This window comes from Panthera uncia, assembly GCF_023721935.1.
Source record: "Panthera uncia isolate 11264 chromosome D3 unlocalized genomic scaffold, Puncia_PCG_1.0 HiC_scaffold_8, whole genome shotgun sequence".
In the NCBI taxonomy this organism is placed as follows: Eukaryota; Metazoa; Chordata; class Mammalia; order Carnivora; family Felidae; genus Panthera; species Panthera uncia.
In genome coordinates this window covers 70,413,459-70,434,479 of record NW_026057586.1, presented here as the reverse complement: position 1 = coordinate 70,434,479, position 21,021 = coordinate 70,413,459, and the positions used below count along the sequence as shown (strand labels likewise).

At 45.5% G+C, this 21,021-nt stretch overlaps 1 protein-coding gene across 6 annotated transcripts in view; it reads right to left on the bottom strand.

Moving 5' to 3' along the window:
- LIMK2 (LIM domain kinase 2) overlaps window positions 1-21,021 on the bottom strand; it is a 59,136-nt gene that overhangs the window by 26,360 nt on the left and 11,755 nt on the right. Inside the window, exon 2 of one of the 6 annotated variants that reach the window (XM_049619030.1) lies at window positions 13,756-13,871. The exons of 3 other annotated variants lie outside the window; for them this stretch is intronic. Coding sequence is in view for 1 of the 3 variants with exons in the window: in XM_049619028.1 (XP_049474985.1) it covers window positions 1,585-1,637 (53 nt within the window). In the remaining 2 variants the exon portion in view is untranslated. Of the gene's footprint in view, window positions 1-1,584; window positions 6,294-13,755; window positions 21,016-21,021 lie in introns of those variants that run through there. 2 more of the 6 variants (XM_049619029.1, XM_049619028.1) reach the window with 2 other exon arrangements.

The following is a 21,021-nucleotide window of genomic DNA, read 5'->3' as shown; positions in this document are numbered from 1 at the left end:
AGGGGCACAGCATTCCTGGCTCCTAAGGGAACAACCCCTCCCCTAAACTGCCTTTCCAGGATTAAGAGTAAGAGGGATTAATGAGGCTCTGGCTGAAGTAGTGGCTATTTCAAACATTTGGCATCTTGATTCCACATGGTAAAACCTGCCTCCTAAACTCAAGATCAATTCCCATTGGCTCTTCAGAAAAGAATCTCTGCCATCCCTCCGATGTTCCAGGCAACCTATGGGGGCCCTTTCTGGATTCCCTCTGCTGGGAGAGAAAAGCAAATCTGAGACAGCCCTGGGGGGAGGTGCGAGCAGAGGAAGGTGCCTTTTGAAGGATGAAACAAACTCAGGAATACGACAAAGGCTGGCCAGAGAGACCCCACATATTAACTCTGTTGAAAGTGGTTGCCTCGTCAGTAAAATGGGGATACTTAATGACATTAGGTTTTGAGAGAATCAAAGGATAAAGCGCCTAGGAGGGTGCGTGGAAGAGTCAGCCCTGAAGGCCAAGTTCTCTTCCCCCTCCCCCATATCCAAAGGCTTCCCATCACTCAACCAGGGTCCAGTAATTCCCTGAAACCACATGGTATTCTGCTTTTTTGCTCAGGGCATGGCCACCTGACTAGTATCCCAGCAGCAAGGTCTGGGCATGAAGCTGGGTTGGGGAAGCCAAAAGGGAGAAGTCAACCAGGACCACTGGTGAGGGGGAGGCAGCCCTTGGAACAGGCTGCTCCCAAAGAATGAAAACAAGCCCCACCCCAGCCAGGAATGGCTCCATTCAAGAAGGGACCCTGAGGGCCAGAAACCCCCTGGGGAGTTTCTGTTGGAGGTAGGGTGGGGCAGTGAGCAAAGAAAGGCAGGTCAGAAGTAGAAAGTTTCTACACCTCCCAGAAGCCCCATAGAAAAAGGCCCCCAGAAGTCTCAGGCCTGGGGACCTGACCTGCATAGGGCAGGGGTGGGGTGGGCTAGCCTGAAGCTCAGGAACACCCCAAAGCCAACTGCTCCAGTCTTGGAAGCACCTGCCCAGGCCTTTCCTTAGCAACTGTACTCACCTGAGAGCTCAGAAACCCTTAAAGCCAGAGGCAAATATGCCTGCCATTAATAGAAAAAGCGTTTATAGAGCGCCTACTGTGTACTAGGCTGCCCACACCCAGGTTTTGCCAGCTTCTTCCATGCCGTTTGGCAAAACCTGCCCATCCTGCTTGTTGAGGCAAATTCCTGGCAGACAGCAAGGCCTGCAGGTAAGACATGTGAGAGCTGGAAGAAAGCACCCCATTTGTGCTCTTCCCCCGGAAGCAGTAACACCAAGAACAGGCAGGGTCAGCGGCATCTTTTGGAGGCTCTTTCAGGTGTGCCTGGGAAGGAAGGAGAGCCGGAATTCCCCAAGAGCTTCCATCTGGGCATATCCCTCACCTCACCATTCCTAGACCATGGTGGGAGCCTTCAGCAGGCCTATTCTGCTTGGGAACAGCTTCTACTAGCTTCTGCCTGACAGAACCAATGGTCAAAGGATTAGTGAAATCTGAGGCCTCTGCCCTTCCCTCAGGACCAGGGGCCAGAAGAGGAGATGGAAAAGGGACTCTGAGCCCAACTCACCGAAAGGGGTCTCTGGAGGTGAAGTAAGCCGGGACGGACAAGTAACTCCCCATCTTCTTCCCACACCAGATAAACAAGCTCAGCTGCAAACCCGTCTGGGAGTGCCTCAGGCTGGCTGCAGACGGCCACCATGACAGGCCCAGGGCTCCCGGCACCTCTGGCTGCGGGCGGTCTGCCCAGCGCTCACCTCTCCCTCCGGAGCAGCCGAAGGGGCGTGAGGACTCCGGGCCACTTGCCCCCTGGCAGATTCCCGCAGGGGCTCATGGCTCCTCCCCAGTTCTCGGAAGCTCCAGCAGACGCTGGGGACTCCGGGAGAACCACCTCTCTGCAGAGGCTATACACACACACACACACACACACACACACACACACACACACACACACGCGGATTCTTGGGCAGGGGCTGGTGACTAGCTAAGAAAGAAGCGCTGCTGTCAAGTTAGCCTTCTTCTTCGGTCCCTCCCCTGATGAGGGAGGGAGGGAGGAAGAGGAGGGGCTCCTCGCGGAACCGAGGTGTGTGGTTGGAGCAGCTATTAGGAAATAGACCTTGCAGGCAAGGGGTGGAGCTGAGCTGGAGGGAGGCTGCAGGCTAGCACCATAGACAATAACCAGGACTGGCTGAGCGTCCATCCCTGAACTTGGGTAAGGGCAGGGCAAGAGAGAGAGAGCCCATCTGCCCCCAAGTGTCCCTAGCCTGAGGAGTTGCCCAAAGTATAGTAACTCTGCTCGGAGGTGAAGCAAAACAAACATACCAACTCCAGGCCAAGCCACGCCTCCCCTCAAAAGGGGTGGGTGGGGGATGGTCTCTCCGGGTTGGAGAGACAGATCTAGAGACCCAGGTCCAGAGAACTACCCTCTAGGTTTTGTGCTCTGGGCTGGCATCTACTGGGTCCTGGTGTTAGGGTCCCCATTCATCCCTTCCCTCTGTCTGGCCTGAGGACAGCCCCCAGGGCTAGCCAAAGGGGGCTGCCATTCCACTTCTGGGCAGAGCTGTGCTGGGAAAGAGGAAACAAGGCCTGGAGTGGTCACTGACACCTGACATTTCTCCATGTAGCAAGCACTGTGTAAGCACTCTCTTATTTCTCCGAGATGGGAATTACCTCTATAAACAAGGAGATAGAGGTTGAGAGATTAGCTAACTAACTCAGGCCAAAATACTAGTCAGTGGCAGGGCTGGGATTTAAATGTAGGCCCTTGTGAGAGCTCCAGAGCCAGAGCTCTGAGGCTGGAGCTTATTCTGACTCTTCAAGGGGAAATAGCTCCCTCAAAACCCTTCTGCAAGTAGGAGACAGCATAGGGACTAGAGCCCAGATCACCTGTCACCCCTTTTTCATTTATTCTTTCATTGCCAGAATGCCATCCATTGGCCTCGGTGGGCAGTGGCACTTTTTCCATTGTGTCCATGGTAACCAAGCTTCTCAAACAGAAAAATGAGGCATGATGGAGGACAAGACTGGGAGTGCCTGTGGGGATGATGGGCCTTAGTATCTGGAGTGGTGGCCTGGCTGAGGGGATGACCAAAACATAGCCCACCGTTGGGAAAGCCTCTTGTTCCCCTGAGTGCAGGACTGTGAGGGGAAAAGCAAGGTTGCTAGATTGGGACACATCCAGACCCCACTGCTGGACTTGAGGGAGTGACAGTAGCTCTCTCCCACCAGGCACACATTCCTCTCCACTGAAGTCACCCTATCACCGTGACAGGAAAGTCTGTGGCAAAGGTGGTGGCTGGATTACAAGGGAACCTTTTCCCATTCCTCTATTGATTGGATACACGGGTAACAATGAATGTGATAAAACAGATTGCGTTTGCACCCTGTAATAAGCTACCATTTATTAAACACTTAGTTCCTAGCTCTGTATTAAGAGCTCTGCATCTTTCATCTATCATACTTTAATTGCCAATATATGGGGGTAGATGTTACCCCCATTTACCAGATAAGGAAACTGAGGTTCTGAAGGATTATATCACTAGTCTGAAGACAAACAGCTAGTAAGTGGTATAGCTGGGTTTCAAAACCAGTAAGTGTGACTTACTGGTCACTTACAGGGTCAGGACACCTTTTCTGTAAAGGGCCAGAGAATAAATATTTTAGGCTTTGCAGGTCTACACAATTATAGATTGTCACAGCTACTCAACTCTGTCACTGCAGTGTGAAAGTGCCTGTATATAAAATGTAAACAAATGGATGTGACTATTTTCCAATAAACCTCTATTTATGGACAATGAAATTTGAATTTCATGTAATTTTCATGTAACATGAAACACTCTTTTGCTTCTCAACCCTCATTAAAAAATGTAAAAATCAGAGGCCATAGTTTGCCAACCTATGCTCTGCAGTGAAGGCACTCAACCACTTGGTTTACTGCCTCTAATAGTGAAGACCAGCTTTTGACATATGTACAGAACTCAGCCACCTTTACCTACTGCCATACAGATACCACACTCCAGCCCCAGAAGCAGCCAGCAGGAACAAGCACTGGCCAGGCGCTCACCCTGCACCAAGAACTAACTGCCCACAGCACTCATACATATGAATGAATTTTAACCCACACTAGTCAGTAGTGCTAGGATTTCTCCCTTTTTACAGAGATAGGAACTGAAGCACAGTCTAAACTGCTTGTGTGAGGCTACCCAGCTGTACAAGTGTGAGGTGAAGCCAGGATTCGAACCCAGGCTTTTTATACTGAGCTCCGCCATTGCTATGCTGGAGCCCAGTCTGGGCCCAGAGCCAGACTGTCTGGATTTGAATGTGACAACGCACTGCGCGTAAGCCCTTGGCACAGGGTCTGGAACACATTAAGGGTTGATAAATGTGAGCTGCTAATATCATTAAGACTATTGTTACTACCACTATGGGCTAGCTATGTCGCCTTCAGTAAGTTGTTGCCTCTGTCTGGGCCTTGGTTAGGTCTCTAAATAGCTTCCAGCTTCAACATTTGTCAGCCCTATGAAGTTGCAGAGGGCTGCTTGTTTTCCTTTGGTCTCTAGTGGAGTTTAAACCTCTTGAGCAAGCCCGGAGGTGAACAGGATCCCAACGTGGGGGCCACACAGGAGCCACAGAGGAGGTGGAGCACAGTGGAAAGGGGAAACACACAGGATACCAAAAGCCCTGTCCAGCTGGAGAGCTAGGAGCTCTCTTTCTCCCAGTGACAGAGCCAACTATTTCTCACCATAATCTATTATGTTCCCTTGTAATTCGATCAAGCAAGAAGGGGGCCCCAAATTAAGTTTGGAACTAGCAAATTATCTTCTAATTGCACCCTCTGATTTCCATCTGATGAACAGAGTGCAGATGGAAGAAAATGCAAGCCACAAAGAGACTGGGGCCAGGGAGCCCATGAGCATAACTCCTCTTGACATTTCACACAGCTCTGCTGTTCCAGCGGCGGCAGGCGCAGTGAGTCGGTGTCTAGGAATGCGAGCAGGAGGCTGCAGGCGTTCTCTGTTCCCCCCACTCTGCTTACAAAGGATTCAGTGGGTGGGTGGGTGTGTGGGGAACTAGTGTGAGGGCTTCTCAATGCCATGAAAACTGCCTCCCCCTCAAAGAGGGGCAGCCATCTCCCCATGTCATGAGCTGAAGTGGAAGCCCCTCCTAGGTGGAATCCATGTGACCTCCATAAATCCAGACTTCAGGAGGAACCACTGAAGGACTGATCACCAGATGTGATAAGCTGCTGGCTGCTCAGACCAATGTGTGTGGTTCCTCAAGGCCAACTTCAAAGGGCCTAAACCACCCAGAACTGGGAGGTGAAAGGTTATACTGGAGACTATACTTCCCCCTCCTGCCCTTGGATACCGGCCCTGCGTGGAAAGCTGCTCTTCTAGGTCCCTAGAGCAGCTGGCAGAGGATTCAGCAGCTACAGCTGCCAGAGGCAACTGCAAGGATCCTTGTACTGGCAGTTATGCACAGGATAAGATGGCAGGAGAGGTACTAATCTCCTGCACATTTTAGAAGTTGCAAACCTGACCAGAAGCCAAGCAATCTGATTCTTCAGGACCAGCTGAGACACAAGGCTTCAAGGTGTTTGTGAGAGGCTGGAGGCGACAGCCTTCAAGGCTGGTCGCCCTAAGCAAGCACTCTAGTGAGGAGTGGTGAATCACCCCCGGCAGCTCTGGTCAGATAATCCGAAGCCCAAGGAACTGTGTTGTGTGGGGCCCTCTATTGGCCAGGAGGACTCCAACCAAAAAATGGAACTGCTGGGACTCTACCACTTCTGAACCTTGAAAGGTGAGCATTTCCACTCTCATCTACTGACCACTGTTCCAGCCTCTGCTTCTCTTCTCTGTAGTGCGGAAACACTACAGCAGCCATCATCCTTCTAAAACAGGAGTCCTAGAAATTCCACTGACAGAAATTTTGCCCAGAGAAATATTTGTACGAATGTGCCAGGACATGTGTCCGGCACGATTTAATACTAAAAGATTAGAAACAGTCACGTGTCCATTAATAGGGGCGGGCTAAATATAATTACACAGGCATACAATAAAATATTATGCAGCTATTAAAAATAATTAGGTAGGGGCGCCTGGGTGGCTCAGTCGGTTAAGTGTCTGACTTCAGCTCAGGTCATGATCTCACAGTTCGTGAGTTCGAGCCCCGATTCGGGCTCTGTGCTGACAGCTCAGAGCCTGGAGCCTGCTTCAGATTCTGTGTCTCCCTCTCTCTCTGCCCCTCCCCTGCTCATGCTCTGTCTCTGTCTCAAAAATAAATAAATATTAAAAAATTAAAAAAAATAATAATAATTAGGTAGACCCTAGGTACTGAAACAGAAGTTGTCCCAGGTAAGGTGTTACGTTAAAAAATCCTATGGGAATGCAAGCTGGTGCAGCCACTCTGGAAAACAGTATGGAGGTTCCTCAAAAAACTAAAAATAGAACTACCCTACGAACCAGCAATTGCACTACTAGGCACTTATCCACGGGATACAGCTGTGCTGTTTCGAAGGGACACGTGCACCCCCATGTTTATAGCAGCACTAGCAACAATAGCCAACGTATGGAAAGAGCCCAAATGTCCATCGATGGATGAATGCATAAAGAAGATGTGGCATATATATACAATAGAGTATTAGTCGGCAATCAAAAAGAATGAAATCTTGCCATTTGCAACTACGTGGATGAAACTGGAGGGTATTATGCTAAGTGAAATTAGTCAGAGAAAGACAAAAATCGTATGACTTCACCATATGAGGACTTTAAGAGACAAAACAGATGAACATAAGAGAAGGGAAACAAAAATAATATAAAAACAGGGAGGGGGACAAAACAGAAGAGACTCATAAATATGGAGAACAAACTAAGGGTTACTGGAGGGGCTGTGGGAGGGGGGATGGGCTAAATGGGTAAGGGGCACTAAGGAATCTACTCCTGAAATCATTGGTGTACTACATGCTAATTTGGATGTAAATTTTAAAAAATAAAAAATAAAATAAAATAAATCCTACCATCAGAGAGTAAACATAATAATTCCATTGTTTAAAAATTCTATGTGCATAATCCTTAAAGACCATCTAGAAGATTGCACTACTTGATTATCAGTTTCTCCTTTCAAGTAGTGAGATCTCTCGAAGCAGGGATAAAAACAGTATTAATTTTCTACCCTTTTGATACTGTTTCCATTTTTTCTTATATACTTAATTGCTGCTTTTTAAGGCGATAAATGAATAACAACAAAAAAGAAGCCCCAAGATTTAGAGCAAATGTCTCTTCACACTTTTTTCCTAGTGCTCTTGTCCAAAAGCAAAGCCTGCCTGGGTACACTGCACACAGAACTCCTGGGGCTGTTTCTTCAGCTTCCCTACCAGAGTCATGGCTTTGGCCACCTCCTGCCCCACTCTACTTCCTGACCTGGCCACACAGGCTTTCCCAAACCTTTGCTCTCTTAGCTCTTTCTGTAGCTTCCTGTATCTTCAGGCTGGTGGTTGCCTCCTTTTTCTAGATCCAGCTCCAACAGAGCACTCAATCTCCTTTGGAAAGAGTTCCCTTGATGTGTCCCTAAGCACCACACGCAGGAAGGGCTCTGACCCCATATCTGTCTAGTGCCAGATCCAACGACATGAGGCCCATACCAGGCTCACCCTTCATCCACAGATGCCCACTAAATAAACATGTAACTCAGGACCCCCCATTATGAGCAACCACAGTACTAGAATGGCGGTGGTAACTAATGTTTATAAAGCATTTTTAATTTACAGAGGGCTTTTATACTCATAATCCAGTTTAGTCCCTGTAACAACCTCATGAGGAATACCTATAGCACAGACCAGGTAAGGGCAGCCTAGAGGTATTAGGTGATTCATCCAAGGTTACTGCTGGGAAGTACAAGACTGAGATTAAAAGCTACCTTGCTGACCTCAAAACCCATACCTTTTCCTCAACATGAGCCCTAGCAAGGTGTTCAGGAATCCCACCTCTCCAATAGAGGGCCCCAAACTGCTGGGTGTGTTCAATTCCTGTATCTGATTTTTCTAGATTTCCTGCCCACATTCTTACTGTCAGGGTATCATGAAAGAGCTTATCAAATGTCTTAGGGAAATCAAGAGAGGGTCTCACAACTAGCAACCCAGTGAAAACATGAAGTCAAGTCTAATTAGTCATGGCTAATTCACTACTGCTGAATCCTAGTAATCGGCTCCTTTTCTAAGTGCTCACTGTCCACCTATTCCAATATCTGCAAATTTCCACAGAATTCCATCAGAATTTGGTGAAGAAGTCAAGTTAAAAGGATTATGAGCTCACGTTTTCCAGCATCTCTATTTCCTTCTTTTTGAAAACTGAGCCAGTTACCCATTTCCATCTTTATTTCACTGATAGGTCCTTGGTATATGGCAGGTATGGCTCAAATAACCATTATACTTGGGGTACTGCCCCCATTCGGTTTCTCCAAAGTTACTAATAGAGGTTCTGTTATTATGCCACAAAGATTTTTCATTTTTTTCTTTTTTCAGTATACTGGGAAAGAATTTTCCAGTCTAAAAACTAAACACATTTCATGTGATTGGGTACCCTCATGCATCTTGGGCTTCACATCCTCCCTCCCTAGTTTCAAGTTCATGAGCTGTAAATCAAAGGATTGGACTAAATCTCTAAGGTTCTTTCCAGATTGCCATGACACTTAAGACGAATGCCAAAGATTATCTTTTGTTAACATGACACCACATTCCAGAAGTTGTGGACACTTAGCTCCCACTCTGCAAAACACTGACTAAGTTCCAGGAGTTAGGCACTGAGGTGGGCTTGTTCACATATGCTTTCATTTAATTCTAAAAACTTTGTGAGGTTGAGGTTGCTATCTCCTTTTCACATATGAGGAGCTAAGGTTCACAATGAAAGCTATTATTCAAGGTCACACACAGGTCTAGCAATCGGCAGAGCTGGGATTTAACCCAAGTCTTTGGATTTCAGGTCTGAGACAGTAAAGTTGCCTCAAATAACTATTTTACACTTGCTATTTGATTTACAGTGGTATTTCTGAAAATGTGGTTGAAAATGTGGAATAGCAGCATCAGACTCCCGGGGGGGAGCTTATTGAAAATGAAGACTCCTGGACCTTACCCCAAGCCTACATAATAGGAATGGCTGAGACCATGCACAAGAATCTGCATTTTAAACAAGCCCCAGTGTTTCTGATGCACATTGAAGATGGAATCCACTACTTTATTCTTTCCTATGGGCTCTTCCACTTGATTTCATTCTTTTCTCATACTAACCTTGAGAGGCAAGCAGAATAGGTCACTATTACCTCCTGGCTACTAATGAGGAAATGACTTGAAGATAGGCTGTTCACCTTCTTATTCTGGATTGAGAATAATTAAAAATAAATGTTTACAAAATGTCTACATTTTGTAAAGCCTTGGCTCACTGGGGACTTTCACCTTCCTAGTGTTGTTCTTACTCATTTGCAACCCCATAGTAGCTGCCTCTCTTTTTCCTTCAGTGATACTGTAGTGTTACTCAGGGTATGGTGGGAAAAGAGGACTCCAGAATACAGGTCATCACATGAAAAGGCCACCTTTGGAACTGAAACAAAACACAAGGGCTGACATTAGCCAATTTCAGAAACAGCTGATGCTGCTGTAAGAGTCGGGGCTATTGATGGGAGCCCAGTGGAGCATCCTTGGATCAAAGCAGGATCACTACAGAACAGCCTCAGGAAGGTATTGCCAGAAGATGACCAACAGAGAGAAAAAAATTACCCTCAAATCTGGCCTAAGGTACTTGGGAGGTTTTTCCTGGTAATGGTAACAAATGTGGAGAAAGAGAATTTGCTAGCACTCCTCCAAATACTGCCCAAGGGAAGGGGGGATTCCAGCCCTTGGAGGAAAAATACAAAGCAAATTAGCACAGTGGACTGCCACAGTGCAGAAGGCATGCCATACCTTGACTTTTGATAGATCTCAGCTTTGGAATGACACTTACGGACAGAGGTCTTACTCCATGCTCCCATTTCAGAAGAAAAGCTCTTGCCTGAAAGAATACTGTAGAGCAAAAAGATGGTGAAGATGCATATTGAAAGGGCTTATCCATGTGTCCAAAGAGAAAGGTGGTCATTTGACAAAAACATCATTCGCCTAACAAACACTGAGCACCCACTGCATTCTGGGCACTCTGCTAAGCTCTAGGATACCAAGATGAACTAGATATACCTTCAGACTTGAAGAATTTCATACTCTAAGAGTGTATGTGTAAACATACACTTAGATGTGTAAACTTAAGTGTGTAAACAAATATTGACAGGACTATAACTGAGGTATGAGAATAACAAAGAGGGAGAAAGTCTCCTATGTTTGGTGGGGAAGGTTCAGGGTGGATTTGGCTAGGCTCCTCCACAGAGGATGAGGTGTATCAGTTGAATCTGAAGGTTGATTACCAGGCAGACAAGAGGAATTCCAGCCTGAAGAAACAATACGTGCAAGTGCACTGAGGGAGAAGAGTATGGTCTGTAAGCTGCAGTACAGGGCACATGTCAAGGGTGATCAAGAGGAGGCTGGGATGGTGGGAGAGGGCAAGGGCAGATCACCAAGCGCCAGGTCTGCTAGGTGAAAGAGTCATCCACAGGCAGTGAAGAGTTATCAGAGGTATTTAAGTAAGCAGAGATTCTCAATTAATGGAACATAAAGCCTCAGACACCAAAGAGGGTGCTGGTTTTTAGTTGCCAATTAGTCTCCTTGAATGTGCATTTTTATCTCAAGTCTACAGCTGGCTGCACTTATGTCCATATGAAGTCTGCTGGCTAAGTGTTCGCTAACGGCAGACCATGGCTTCATTCTCAGGCAACATCTCTACTGAGCTGGTCATTTTAACAACTGAGATTTGCCTGTATGGGCTGTAAGCACATAAGAGTGAAGTTGTAACCTCTTGTAAATAATCATCTACTGTTGCTATGTGATACAACTGAATGTCCAACCTTCGGTGTCTAATGCTATGTTTACATATTCTTCTCCTGGCCGCAATGGGAAAAAAACACTTTGGATATCTTAACAAATCTGTAGGTAATGCCAGGAAAAGAGCCCTGGCCTGAAAAGAGAAAAACTGAAAATGTGACTTGGCTAAAAACAGACTTGCTCTGTGATCTGAGGCAAGCCATTAAACCTCTCTGGGCTTTAATTTCTTCCTCTGTAAAAGGAAGGAGTTAAGTAAGCAAAAAATTCCACACACAGGAGGTCAATACTGAAGAGAGACATGAGGAAGGGGTTGTAGTCAGAGAAAGGTTGACTGGTTCACCATCTAGAGACCTCTCCAAGGCTAGCATTTTCTGGCTGAATGATCCTACTTCAATGAAGCCTTGTTTTTTTGGCTTCTGAGGTCCGGAAACAGGGCTTCATAGCACCTGGAGAGGTACAGACATTCTAGGATGCCTCTAACCATTTATCAATCCCACGGTCCATTTACGAGTTGACACTTGAACTTAGAATACCCACATCCCCCATACAAGTACTACCTTTAGACCCTTCCTGTTATCAAGATGCCCAACAAGCTGAATTAGGCATCAGAAGGTTGTTTTGTGAGTATGGACTTAAAGGGAGATGAGCAGCCATGGAGAGAAATTTCATTCTGGTACTGGCAAGCCAGCCAAATCAGCCCTGTCTATAACAAAGAACTCCCTTCTGGTGACCAAATCCAAATTAAATATTTTTATCTGGACATACTACTAATTTTGCCTCACTGATTTTTCACTTTCTGTTTCACTGCTGGCCACTCATTATTCTTCTGGGCTTTAAACTATTTTTTTCAGGGGCACCTGGGTGGCTCAGTCGGTTGGGCGTCCGACTTCGGCTCAGGTCATGATCTTGCGGTCTGTGAGTTTGAGCCCCGCGTCGGGCTCTGTGCTGACAGCTCAGAGCCTGGAGCCTGTTTCAGATTCTGTGTCTCCCTCTCTCTCTGACCTTCCTCCGTTCATGTTCTGTCTCTCTCTGTCTCAAAAATGAATAAATGTTAAAAAAAAAAATTAAAAAAAAACCTTTTTTTCAAGTATTTGTTAATGTTTCTTTATTTTTGACAGAGAAAGAAAGGGAGAGAGAGAACAAATGAGCGGGGAAGGGGCAGGGAGGGGGGTGGGGGGGGGGGACAGAGGATCTGAAGCGGGTTCCACACCGTCAGCACAGAGCCAGATGTGGGGCTCAAACTCATGAACTGCGAGATCATGACTTGAGCCAAAGTTGGATGCTTAACCAACTGAGCCACCCAAGTGCCCCTCAAGTTTTAATTTAAATTCTAGTTAGCACATAGTGTAGTATTTGCTTCAGGAGTAGAATTTAGTGATTCATCACTTACATACAACACCCAGTGCTCACAACAAATGCCTTCCTTAATGCCCATCACCCATTTAGCCCATCCCCCTACCCACCTCCCCTCCAGCAACCCTCCGTTTGTTCTCTATAGTTAAGAGTCTCATCATTTGCCTTCCTCTCTGTTATTTTCTTGCTTCCCCTATATTCGTTTCCTAAATTTCACGAGTGAAATCATAGTATTTGTTTTTCTCTGACCTACTTATTTCACTTAGCATAATATACTCTAGCTTTATCCACATGGTTGCAAATGGCAAGATTTCATTCTTTTGATAGCCGAGTAACATTCCATTGTGTATATACCACAACTTCTTTATCCATTCATCAGTCGACGACATTTGGGTTCTTTCCATAATTTGGCTACTATTGATACTGCTGCTGTAAACATCAGGGTGCATATGCTCCTCCAAATCAGTACTTTTGTATACTTGGGGTAAATACCTAGTAGTGTAATTGCTGGGTCATAGGGTAGTTCTATTTTTAACTTTTTGAGGAACCTCCATACTGTTTTCCAGAGTGGCTGCCCCAGTTTAGTACAATATTTTTTTTAAGTATTAATTTATTTTTGAGAGAGAGAGAGAAAGAGAGACAGACAGACAGACAGACAGAGACAGAGTGTGAGTTGGGGAGGGGCAGAGAGAGAGGGAGACACAGTCCACAGCAGGCTCTAGGCTCTGAGTTGTCAGCACAGAGCCCGATGCAGGGCTTGAACTCACAAACCATAGGATCATGACCTGAGCTGAAGTTGGATGCCTAACCAGCTGAGCCACCGAGGCGCCCTGAATAAAATAATTTTTAATTGAAAAAAAAAATAATTACTTCTTCAGATATATAACAATCACCAATTCACATATTCTTCTGCTCTGGGAGACATTTGGCTCCCTAGTAGCTAATAATAAATGGCTAATACTCATGAGTGCTCACTGCACATGAAGCCCTGTTCTTACCCAATACTACACAGGACTTCATTCATTTACCCCTCGTAATAATATTAGGAACTAGACAAAAGGTTAGTATCTTCGTTTTACAGATGAGGAAATGAAGCACAAAAAGGGTAAGTAACTTGCCCAATGTACACAAGCAATAAATGACAGAATCAGAATTCGAACCCAAGCAATCTGGTTCTTAAGTCTGTGCTCTTAACTACCACATGATACTGTTCCTATTACATGTAGATCTGACTAGTTTAACCCCCCAGAGGACAAACTTCATTTCCAACTTCTTGGGGAATCACCAACCTATTCACCCCCTCCCTGCCCCAAATCACCCATAAGTAAAAGATATTATGTAAATATTCCATTTTTCCACTCTATACTTAACGTACATCTTTAGCTAATATCATCTTTCAAAGATTTCTAAAATTTAAAAAATAAAAAAACTTACAATTAGAACTGAAACTTGTCAGATTTCAATTCATAATTAGTTCCGTCTAGAGTAGTTGGGCTCTTTCTTCCCTCTACTGCCTTTCTCTTCACAATTTGTTCCTGTCTGGCTGGTACCTACAAAGAAGCACAGCTCAAGACCTGCTGCTGAACAGGATTCCTGGGTCATCATCTCTGGCTCCTTTGGGGGCAGAAGACAAAGCTTTAACTTCTCACTTCAACATCGCAGGCAACTTTCCAAAACAACCCAATGTCTAGAACCAATTCCTCTCTGCCACTTACAGTACCTGCAGACTCAGTGGCTGCTAAGGAAAGGATGTGGGGAAGAGGAAGGGCAGGGAAAGGCCTTGCTTACATCATGTCTCTTGGCCACCCTGGCAACTCATTCAACAAATATCCCTCACATGCCAATGATGTGCTCAGTGGTGACACAATGAAGGGCAAAATGTCCCATGGTCCGTGATCAGGTTATACTTACAGAATATTAGAGGTCTCAGGATGTTATTAAGGAGATGATCAAATGAATAAACGTAAAATTAAAACCACAAAAAAAAAGCATCAAAGGGAAGGTCTATGAAAGCATAAAACAGGGGGTCATGACCTATTCTATAACTATTTCTTTGAGACATTCAGGTAAAGATCTGAAGGATGAACAAGAGTTAATTAGGCCAAAAGAGAGTGAGAGGGCATTCCAGGCAGAGAGAACAGTGGGAACAGAAGGCTGTCAGAAGGAAGCAGGGTGTGTTTTGGACCCTGTGAGGAGGAGCAGTGAGACTGAAGTAGAGTGAGCAGGAGGCTATGGGGAGAGGCCAGGCCACAAGGGGCTCTGTAGGCCACATTAGGGACTGGTTTTTATCCAAGAGCACTGCAAAATCATGGATGCATATAAGGATGGAGAGATGACAGTGTGACGTGCTCAGATTTTTTTTTAAGGTCACTCATTCTGGCCGCTCTGTGGAGAATGGATTGGGTGGTGCAAGTGACTATGCAATTAGAAGGCTACTTTAGTCACCCAGGTGAGAGACGATAATAGCCTGGAATAGGGTGGTAGTAGGAGAAATGGAAAGAAATGGACGCATTCAAAATATAACCTAGAGATAAAACTGACAGGTGTGGATATTGGGGATGAGAGAGAAGAGGTATCAAGAAGCACTTCCAGGTTCTGGCTTAGGCAGTGGGGTGGATGGTCATGCCATTCAATGAGACAGGTTATACTGAAGAGAAGCTAATCTGGGGAGGAAGAATGAAAGTCCAGCTGGATCTGGGATGCCTGGAAGACATTCAAATGGGCAGGAGAGGCTCATAGTAGGATAGACAGGACAAGAGCCCAGTGGAAAGGTTTGGATTGTAGATACAAACTTTGGAGTCATCAGTGTGTGGAGGAAGCCATGGGTGTGGGTGAGATTGCCTAGGGAGAAACAGAGAGTGTGCCTGGAGGAACAGCAACATTTCAGAGCTAGATAGAGGATAAGTTAACTGGAATGACCAGAAAAGTGTGTGTGTGTGGGGGGGGGGGGGGAAGCAGGAGAGTATGGAATGTCATGGAAGTCGAGGGAAGAGAATGTTTCAAGAGTGACAAAAATACTAACATAATAATAAATGCTACCATCTGTTAAGTCCTAATTATGGCCAGGCACTGTGCTAAGGGCTTTGAATACATGATCAAATTTAATGCTGCACAACAACCTTTTCAGGTGGGAAGCATTTTACTTCCCCTTTTATAGATGAGGAAACTGTGGAAAGAAACTCAAGGTCAGCTGACTCAAGAGAAACTGGGATGGAAACTCAAACAGGTTGACTCCCAAAATCTTGCTCACTTTTCTCTACTAACCTCTAGTGTAACTTGGAAGGTCATACAAGATGAAGACTGAAGAGTGGCCAGTGGATGGACTGATGTGGCTGTCCCCTGGAAAGTTACTAAGGGAACACTGTTTCAGGGGAATGAGAATAAAAGTCACACTAGAGCCCACTATTAGGACTGCTCCACATTATTACTGTTTTTCAGCTGTCTGAGGGAGCCAGTTAGGAGACCAGGCCAATATGTTAAATCTGTATCCCCAACAGCATCTAATTTGGTGCCTTTGATATAGCAAATGATGCTCAAAATTATACATGAACTGGTAACGTAAACAGCACAAAATTCCCATGTGCTGCTCACTGCTAACCCTTCACATTACACCATCCTCATGTTTTCAGAGTGCTTTTTTTTGTGAGATCCTGACCTGAGCTGAAATCAAGAGTCAGATGCTTAACCAACTGAGCCACTCAGGTGCCCCTCAGAGTGCCTTCTTATCCATTACCGCCTTGATCCTCACAACAAGTTCATGAGGTGGATTACTTTTACTATATCTCATAGATGAGGAATTGAAGTTCACAGTGGCAAAGGAACTTGCCCACAGTTACAGCCAGCCTGGCTCAGCTAAGACCCAAATTCAGCTCTTCTGACTCTAAGTCTACTATTCTTTCTGGGGAGTCCTAGTGGAGAGAAGACCCTCTTCAGAGTCAGGGAGACCTGAGTTCAAATGTTAGCTCTGGGTGACCCTGAGCAAGTTCCTCTACCTCTGGACCTTCCTGTTTTTGTGTAAAATGCAGTTGTAGAGTTATTGTGAGGGTTGAATCAGATAATCTAAGTGAAACTCTCAATACAATGCTTAATAAATATCTGTCTTCCATTACTGGCTCCACCCTACCCCTCTTCATCTCTGCCCCAGACAGCAGCTGTGGGGCTTCTCTGGGATCTTAGTTCTCTCTTCCCAAAGAACAGAGCAGTATTAAGGCATGCTGAAGGTAACATACTGCTGCTATATACCAGAAGTCCCACTCCGTGTTCACGCTGGAGTTGTTTGTGGGGGCAGAGGAAGGCCCAGCTGTTTGTCCTCTGTCAGGCAGGCCCTAGTCCGTTTAACTGCCAGCCTTAATGAGTTGCTGGCTGGCTCTTCCTTAGAGATAAAGTAGACAAATAAGCCAACTAGAATCAAAGGCTTGGGTCAGTAAATGCGGCAGCAACAACAACATTACAACAGCAGATGGCAGGGTTGCTCCACGGACTCCCCCAGCAGGAGCCAGAGACCCAGGAGAAATGTATTGGCACTTTTGTTAACATTTGAGAGTTCATAAAGCTTTTGAATCAATAGCCTTCAATGTTATCTGACACCACCTGTGTGTGGCAAGCAGGGTGAGTGTTTTTACTCTGAAGCTACAGAAGAGGAAACTGAGCCTCAGGGAGGTTAAACAACCTGGCCATATTCAGGAATGTAAAGAGATTCATTCTTGTAAGCAAGGAGTCAGAACACCTGGGTTCAAATCTCAGCTATGCTACTTACTAGCTCTATGACTGTGAGCAAGTAACTTTCATTTCCCTATTTGTAAAATATGTATGACCAGTATTACAGTTATTAGGTTGTTATAAGAATTAAGTTAGATGATACAAATGTGAAATGCTTAGGACAGTGTCTGGTACATAGTAAACACTCAAAAAATGGTAGTTCTTACTATAATTATGATGCACCATGCTTGTTTAGATGGGGGTGTAGGTAAGAAAATGAGCATGGCTTCCAGCATCACAGAAGATACCCTGTCGTCACCCAGCCTATTACACCACAGTCTCTGGTGGCTACGTGTATAATTTCTTCACCGGCCTTTCCTGGAATCACAAATTTAGCGGAAATGGTCTGTTGCCTGATGAAGTGACAACAGCTTTCTATCTGTATTATTCCTTTTCCAGAACATAGGCATTAGAAATCACTTCTCAAGGGGCGCCTGGGTGGTTCAGTTGGTTGAGCGACTGACTTCAGCTCAGGTCATGATCTCGTAGTTTGTGAGTTTGAGCTCCGCATTGGGTTCTGTGCTGATAGCTCAGAGCCTGTAGCCTACTTCAGATTCTGTGTCTCCCCCTCTCTCTACCCCTCCCCTGCTCACGCTCTGCGTCTCTCTGTGTCTCAATAATAAATAAATGTTAAAAATAAAATAAAATAAAATAAGAAAAGAAATCCCTTCTCAAAAGAGAAAGCTCAGAGTCTGTTCATGATCCCAAGAAAGGAGGCCTTGAAGAGTTCCCAGGAGCCTTCAGGATGGTGGGTTTTTCCTTCTGACAATGCTATTAGGAACCAGGTCAAGTCAGAGAGTCCCAAGTAAGGACAATAAAGACTAATTAATAGAGGCAGTTTTCCCTCTTCCCACAACCCCTCCTCCTTGGCTAAACACTTCTGATGAGGGTGAAAGGACAATCATCAGAAAGCTTGTCAAGGTTCTTAGGTTTGCCAACATGCCAAGTCATTATACAACATGCCAGCTCCATACTTGACCTCAGCTACAAACAACATGTAGTCTGGCTGTTTTCCTGGCCTCCCCCATGGAGAGGGGAGCCAGTTTCAGAGAGCTTCAGAGAGAATGGCCCCAACTCTAGAACCAATGGCATTGCCAGAGGTACACAGAGTCCAAATAGGCCTGTTGCAAAGGTTGAGGAGAGGAAGCAGGAGGGCTGGTCAGCCAAGTGTCCAGGGATCAGAAGGATCCTGGCCAGGCACCCAACTGTACCAGCACAGTTACAGACTAGGCTACTTCCAGGAGGTTTGTCAGCTGGCCTCTGCTGTACAGTCCCAGGTTCCAGCCTTCAGTGGCTTCCTATTGTCTGGGGCACCTGAGAATCTGGCGGAAGGCTACCAGAGATAGGATTACGGATGTGGCTGCAGATGCGGGGGATGGGGTAATGTAAGGAGAAGGAGAAGGGAGGAGAGTTTGGGCCACACCCCAGTAATTTCTTCATTGAATATCCAGCTCCACCCTGTGACTAGGAAAACAAAGGTGTGGGGGAAAGGGAAAAGAAAAGTCATTTCCTTTATTGTAACTAACTCAACTGGGTAAGAACAAGGCTGGAAGGGAATCACGAAAAATGAATTTCTTTGGGTAGCATGGAGGGAGGGTCCTACTTTCAGCAGACCTGTGCCCAGACACTCTGAATTCATCAGAGAATCACAGATGAGCTAGGATGAAAGAAAATTTCAAAGACCATTCAGGCTGATGCCTCATGGTCCTTACAACAAATACAAACAAATACAGTCCTTCTCAGCCCTGAAGATCTTCCTCCAAACTGGACAAAAGTCAGTTGGCTCCAAAGAAGCCAGTCTCTCCAGGGCAAATTACCAGGCTCCATCCGAGGACTTCATGTCATCCAGTTTTCGTGAGAAAGCTCAGGAATCAGGAAATGTGCTCCTTAAATAAAGCTGGATTAGACAGATTATGTCCTTGAGACAAAGCTATAAATGGGAGACCTATTCCAGATGTTCTACTTCCCCCACAGGCATGATCTTTGGTGTAACTGTGCCAAGGTAGTTCAAAGTTAACTTTAATCCCTGAGGCTCTACATTAGAAGACCAAGAGGTGCGTAACAAGAGAAATAAATCCATGCACATAGGTGTATATAGACACACACTCACAATATAATATAAAGTGACAGCTACGGATTATTATGGGTATTCTATGTGTCAGGTGCTATGCTGAACAGTTTATCTAGGTTATTACATTTAATTGTGATAGCCTGTGAGATGAGTACTTATCCCCATTTTATAGATGAGATGCCTAAAGCTCAAGGCAGTCAACCCAAGGACAGTTAATAAATTGCAAAGCCAGGATTTGAAACCAGACAGCCTCCTTCTAGAGCCTGCACTCATCCACCATGTTAACGTGCCTTACTTCTTTCTCTCTACACATATATTTCTCTCTACCCCCCACTCTGACACACACACAACATGCACACAAATATGTTCCCTAACAAGCTAGCATCTGACCAGACCCACACATGATGCAAGAATTCAGTACTAAGGTCAACTCTGACCATCCATGACCTGTCTCTGTACCTCTTTTTGTCTTTTTGGTTTCAGGCCTCTCAACTGTGATATGAAGGGGTTATGTCACACAATAGGTGGTCCCTTCTGGTTCTGAAGTTCTCTGGTGTTAAGAGAATCCAGAAATTCAAAAAATTAGCTTCTTCTACCCTGTCCTGCTTATTTTGGATGGAAAATATTAACACAAATAGGAAAACAGCAGGGATAAATATGACCCTATGGGTTAGGTGCCAAGGTGAGCCTCAGCCTGGGAACTCATCAGGATTAGCTTCAGCTCTAAATGAAAGTGGTAGCCAAAGGTTTTATCTGTAGGGTCCCCTTATAGCTCCGATATTCTGCTCTAATCCTTACTAAATAAAGGTAGTAAGTAAAGAATCAACTTCCTTGAGGGTAAAAGGAAGAACCAAGGCAATTAGATCCACAGAGAAGACTGGAGAGCTCTCTGAATTAGAGCTGAAAGGGCAGAAAAAATGCTAGTTCCTCTCCAACTCTTCCAGAGGCCAGAGCTCTCCAGGCCAACCCCCCACATAGTTCCCGGGTGGAGGCAAGTGCTTAAAGGTCAATTAAATTACTTGATATCAGCACGGGGGATGCTTTGCAACAAGAGCTGTGTGTGGGAGTTGGAATCTATAGCACATGGTGCCTGTCTACAGTCTGTCTCATTCTCAGGATGTAAGCAACAGCCCCACTACTTCAGACCATGAGGGCACACATGCCCACCCAGCCTCTGATGTGGAATGACTGTAGGCCAGGCACTGTTTTATGTTCTGGAGAATGCAGACAAGCTCCCACTCTTGAAGATTCCAATCTCACAGGGGAAAGAAATAACCATTCAGTGGGTGCCTACCATGTGCTAGGCCCTTGGCATATATGATTTCATTCTATCTTAACAAATCTATGAGATAAATTTTTAACATCCGTGTTTCCCTGATGAGGAAACTGAGCCTCAGACAACAGGAACAAATCTGACTTTAAAGTCTCTGTTATTTTCAAGAAACTGGGCTGCCTTCAAACAATAATCTCAGAGCTATAATAAAGTTAAATAACAAAAAGCAGGAAACTAGGGAGGCATCCTGTGGTGAAGAGCTGGCTCTGCCAACTGCACTCAAGAACAACCCTTGAGGCACCTGCGTCATCAGTAGTGTAGCTGTGGGAAAGTCATTCTTTCTGGGCCTCAGTTTCCTCATTGGTAAAGTGAAGGTGCTGGGATACCCTGGAAAAGGCTGCTCCAATCCCCCTACCCCATTTTTAGCTGTACCTGGCCCACATATGGCTCTTCCATTTGTTCATGTGCTCTTCCTTGGCACATTCTTCCCTGTCCTCTCAACCCATACCAAAATGGAAACTCTCAAGTCAGAAGCTTGTTTTTGTATTTTCCAGAACACGAAGTAGTGGCTGGCAAAGACAGGAGGACAGACCTACTT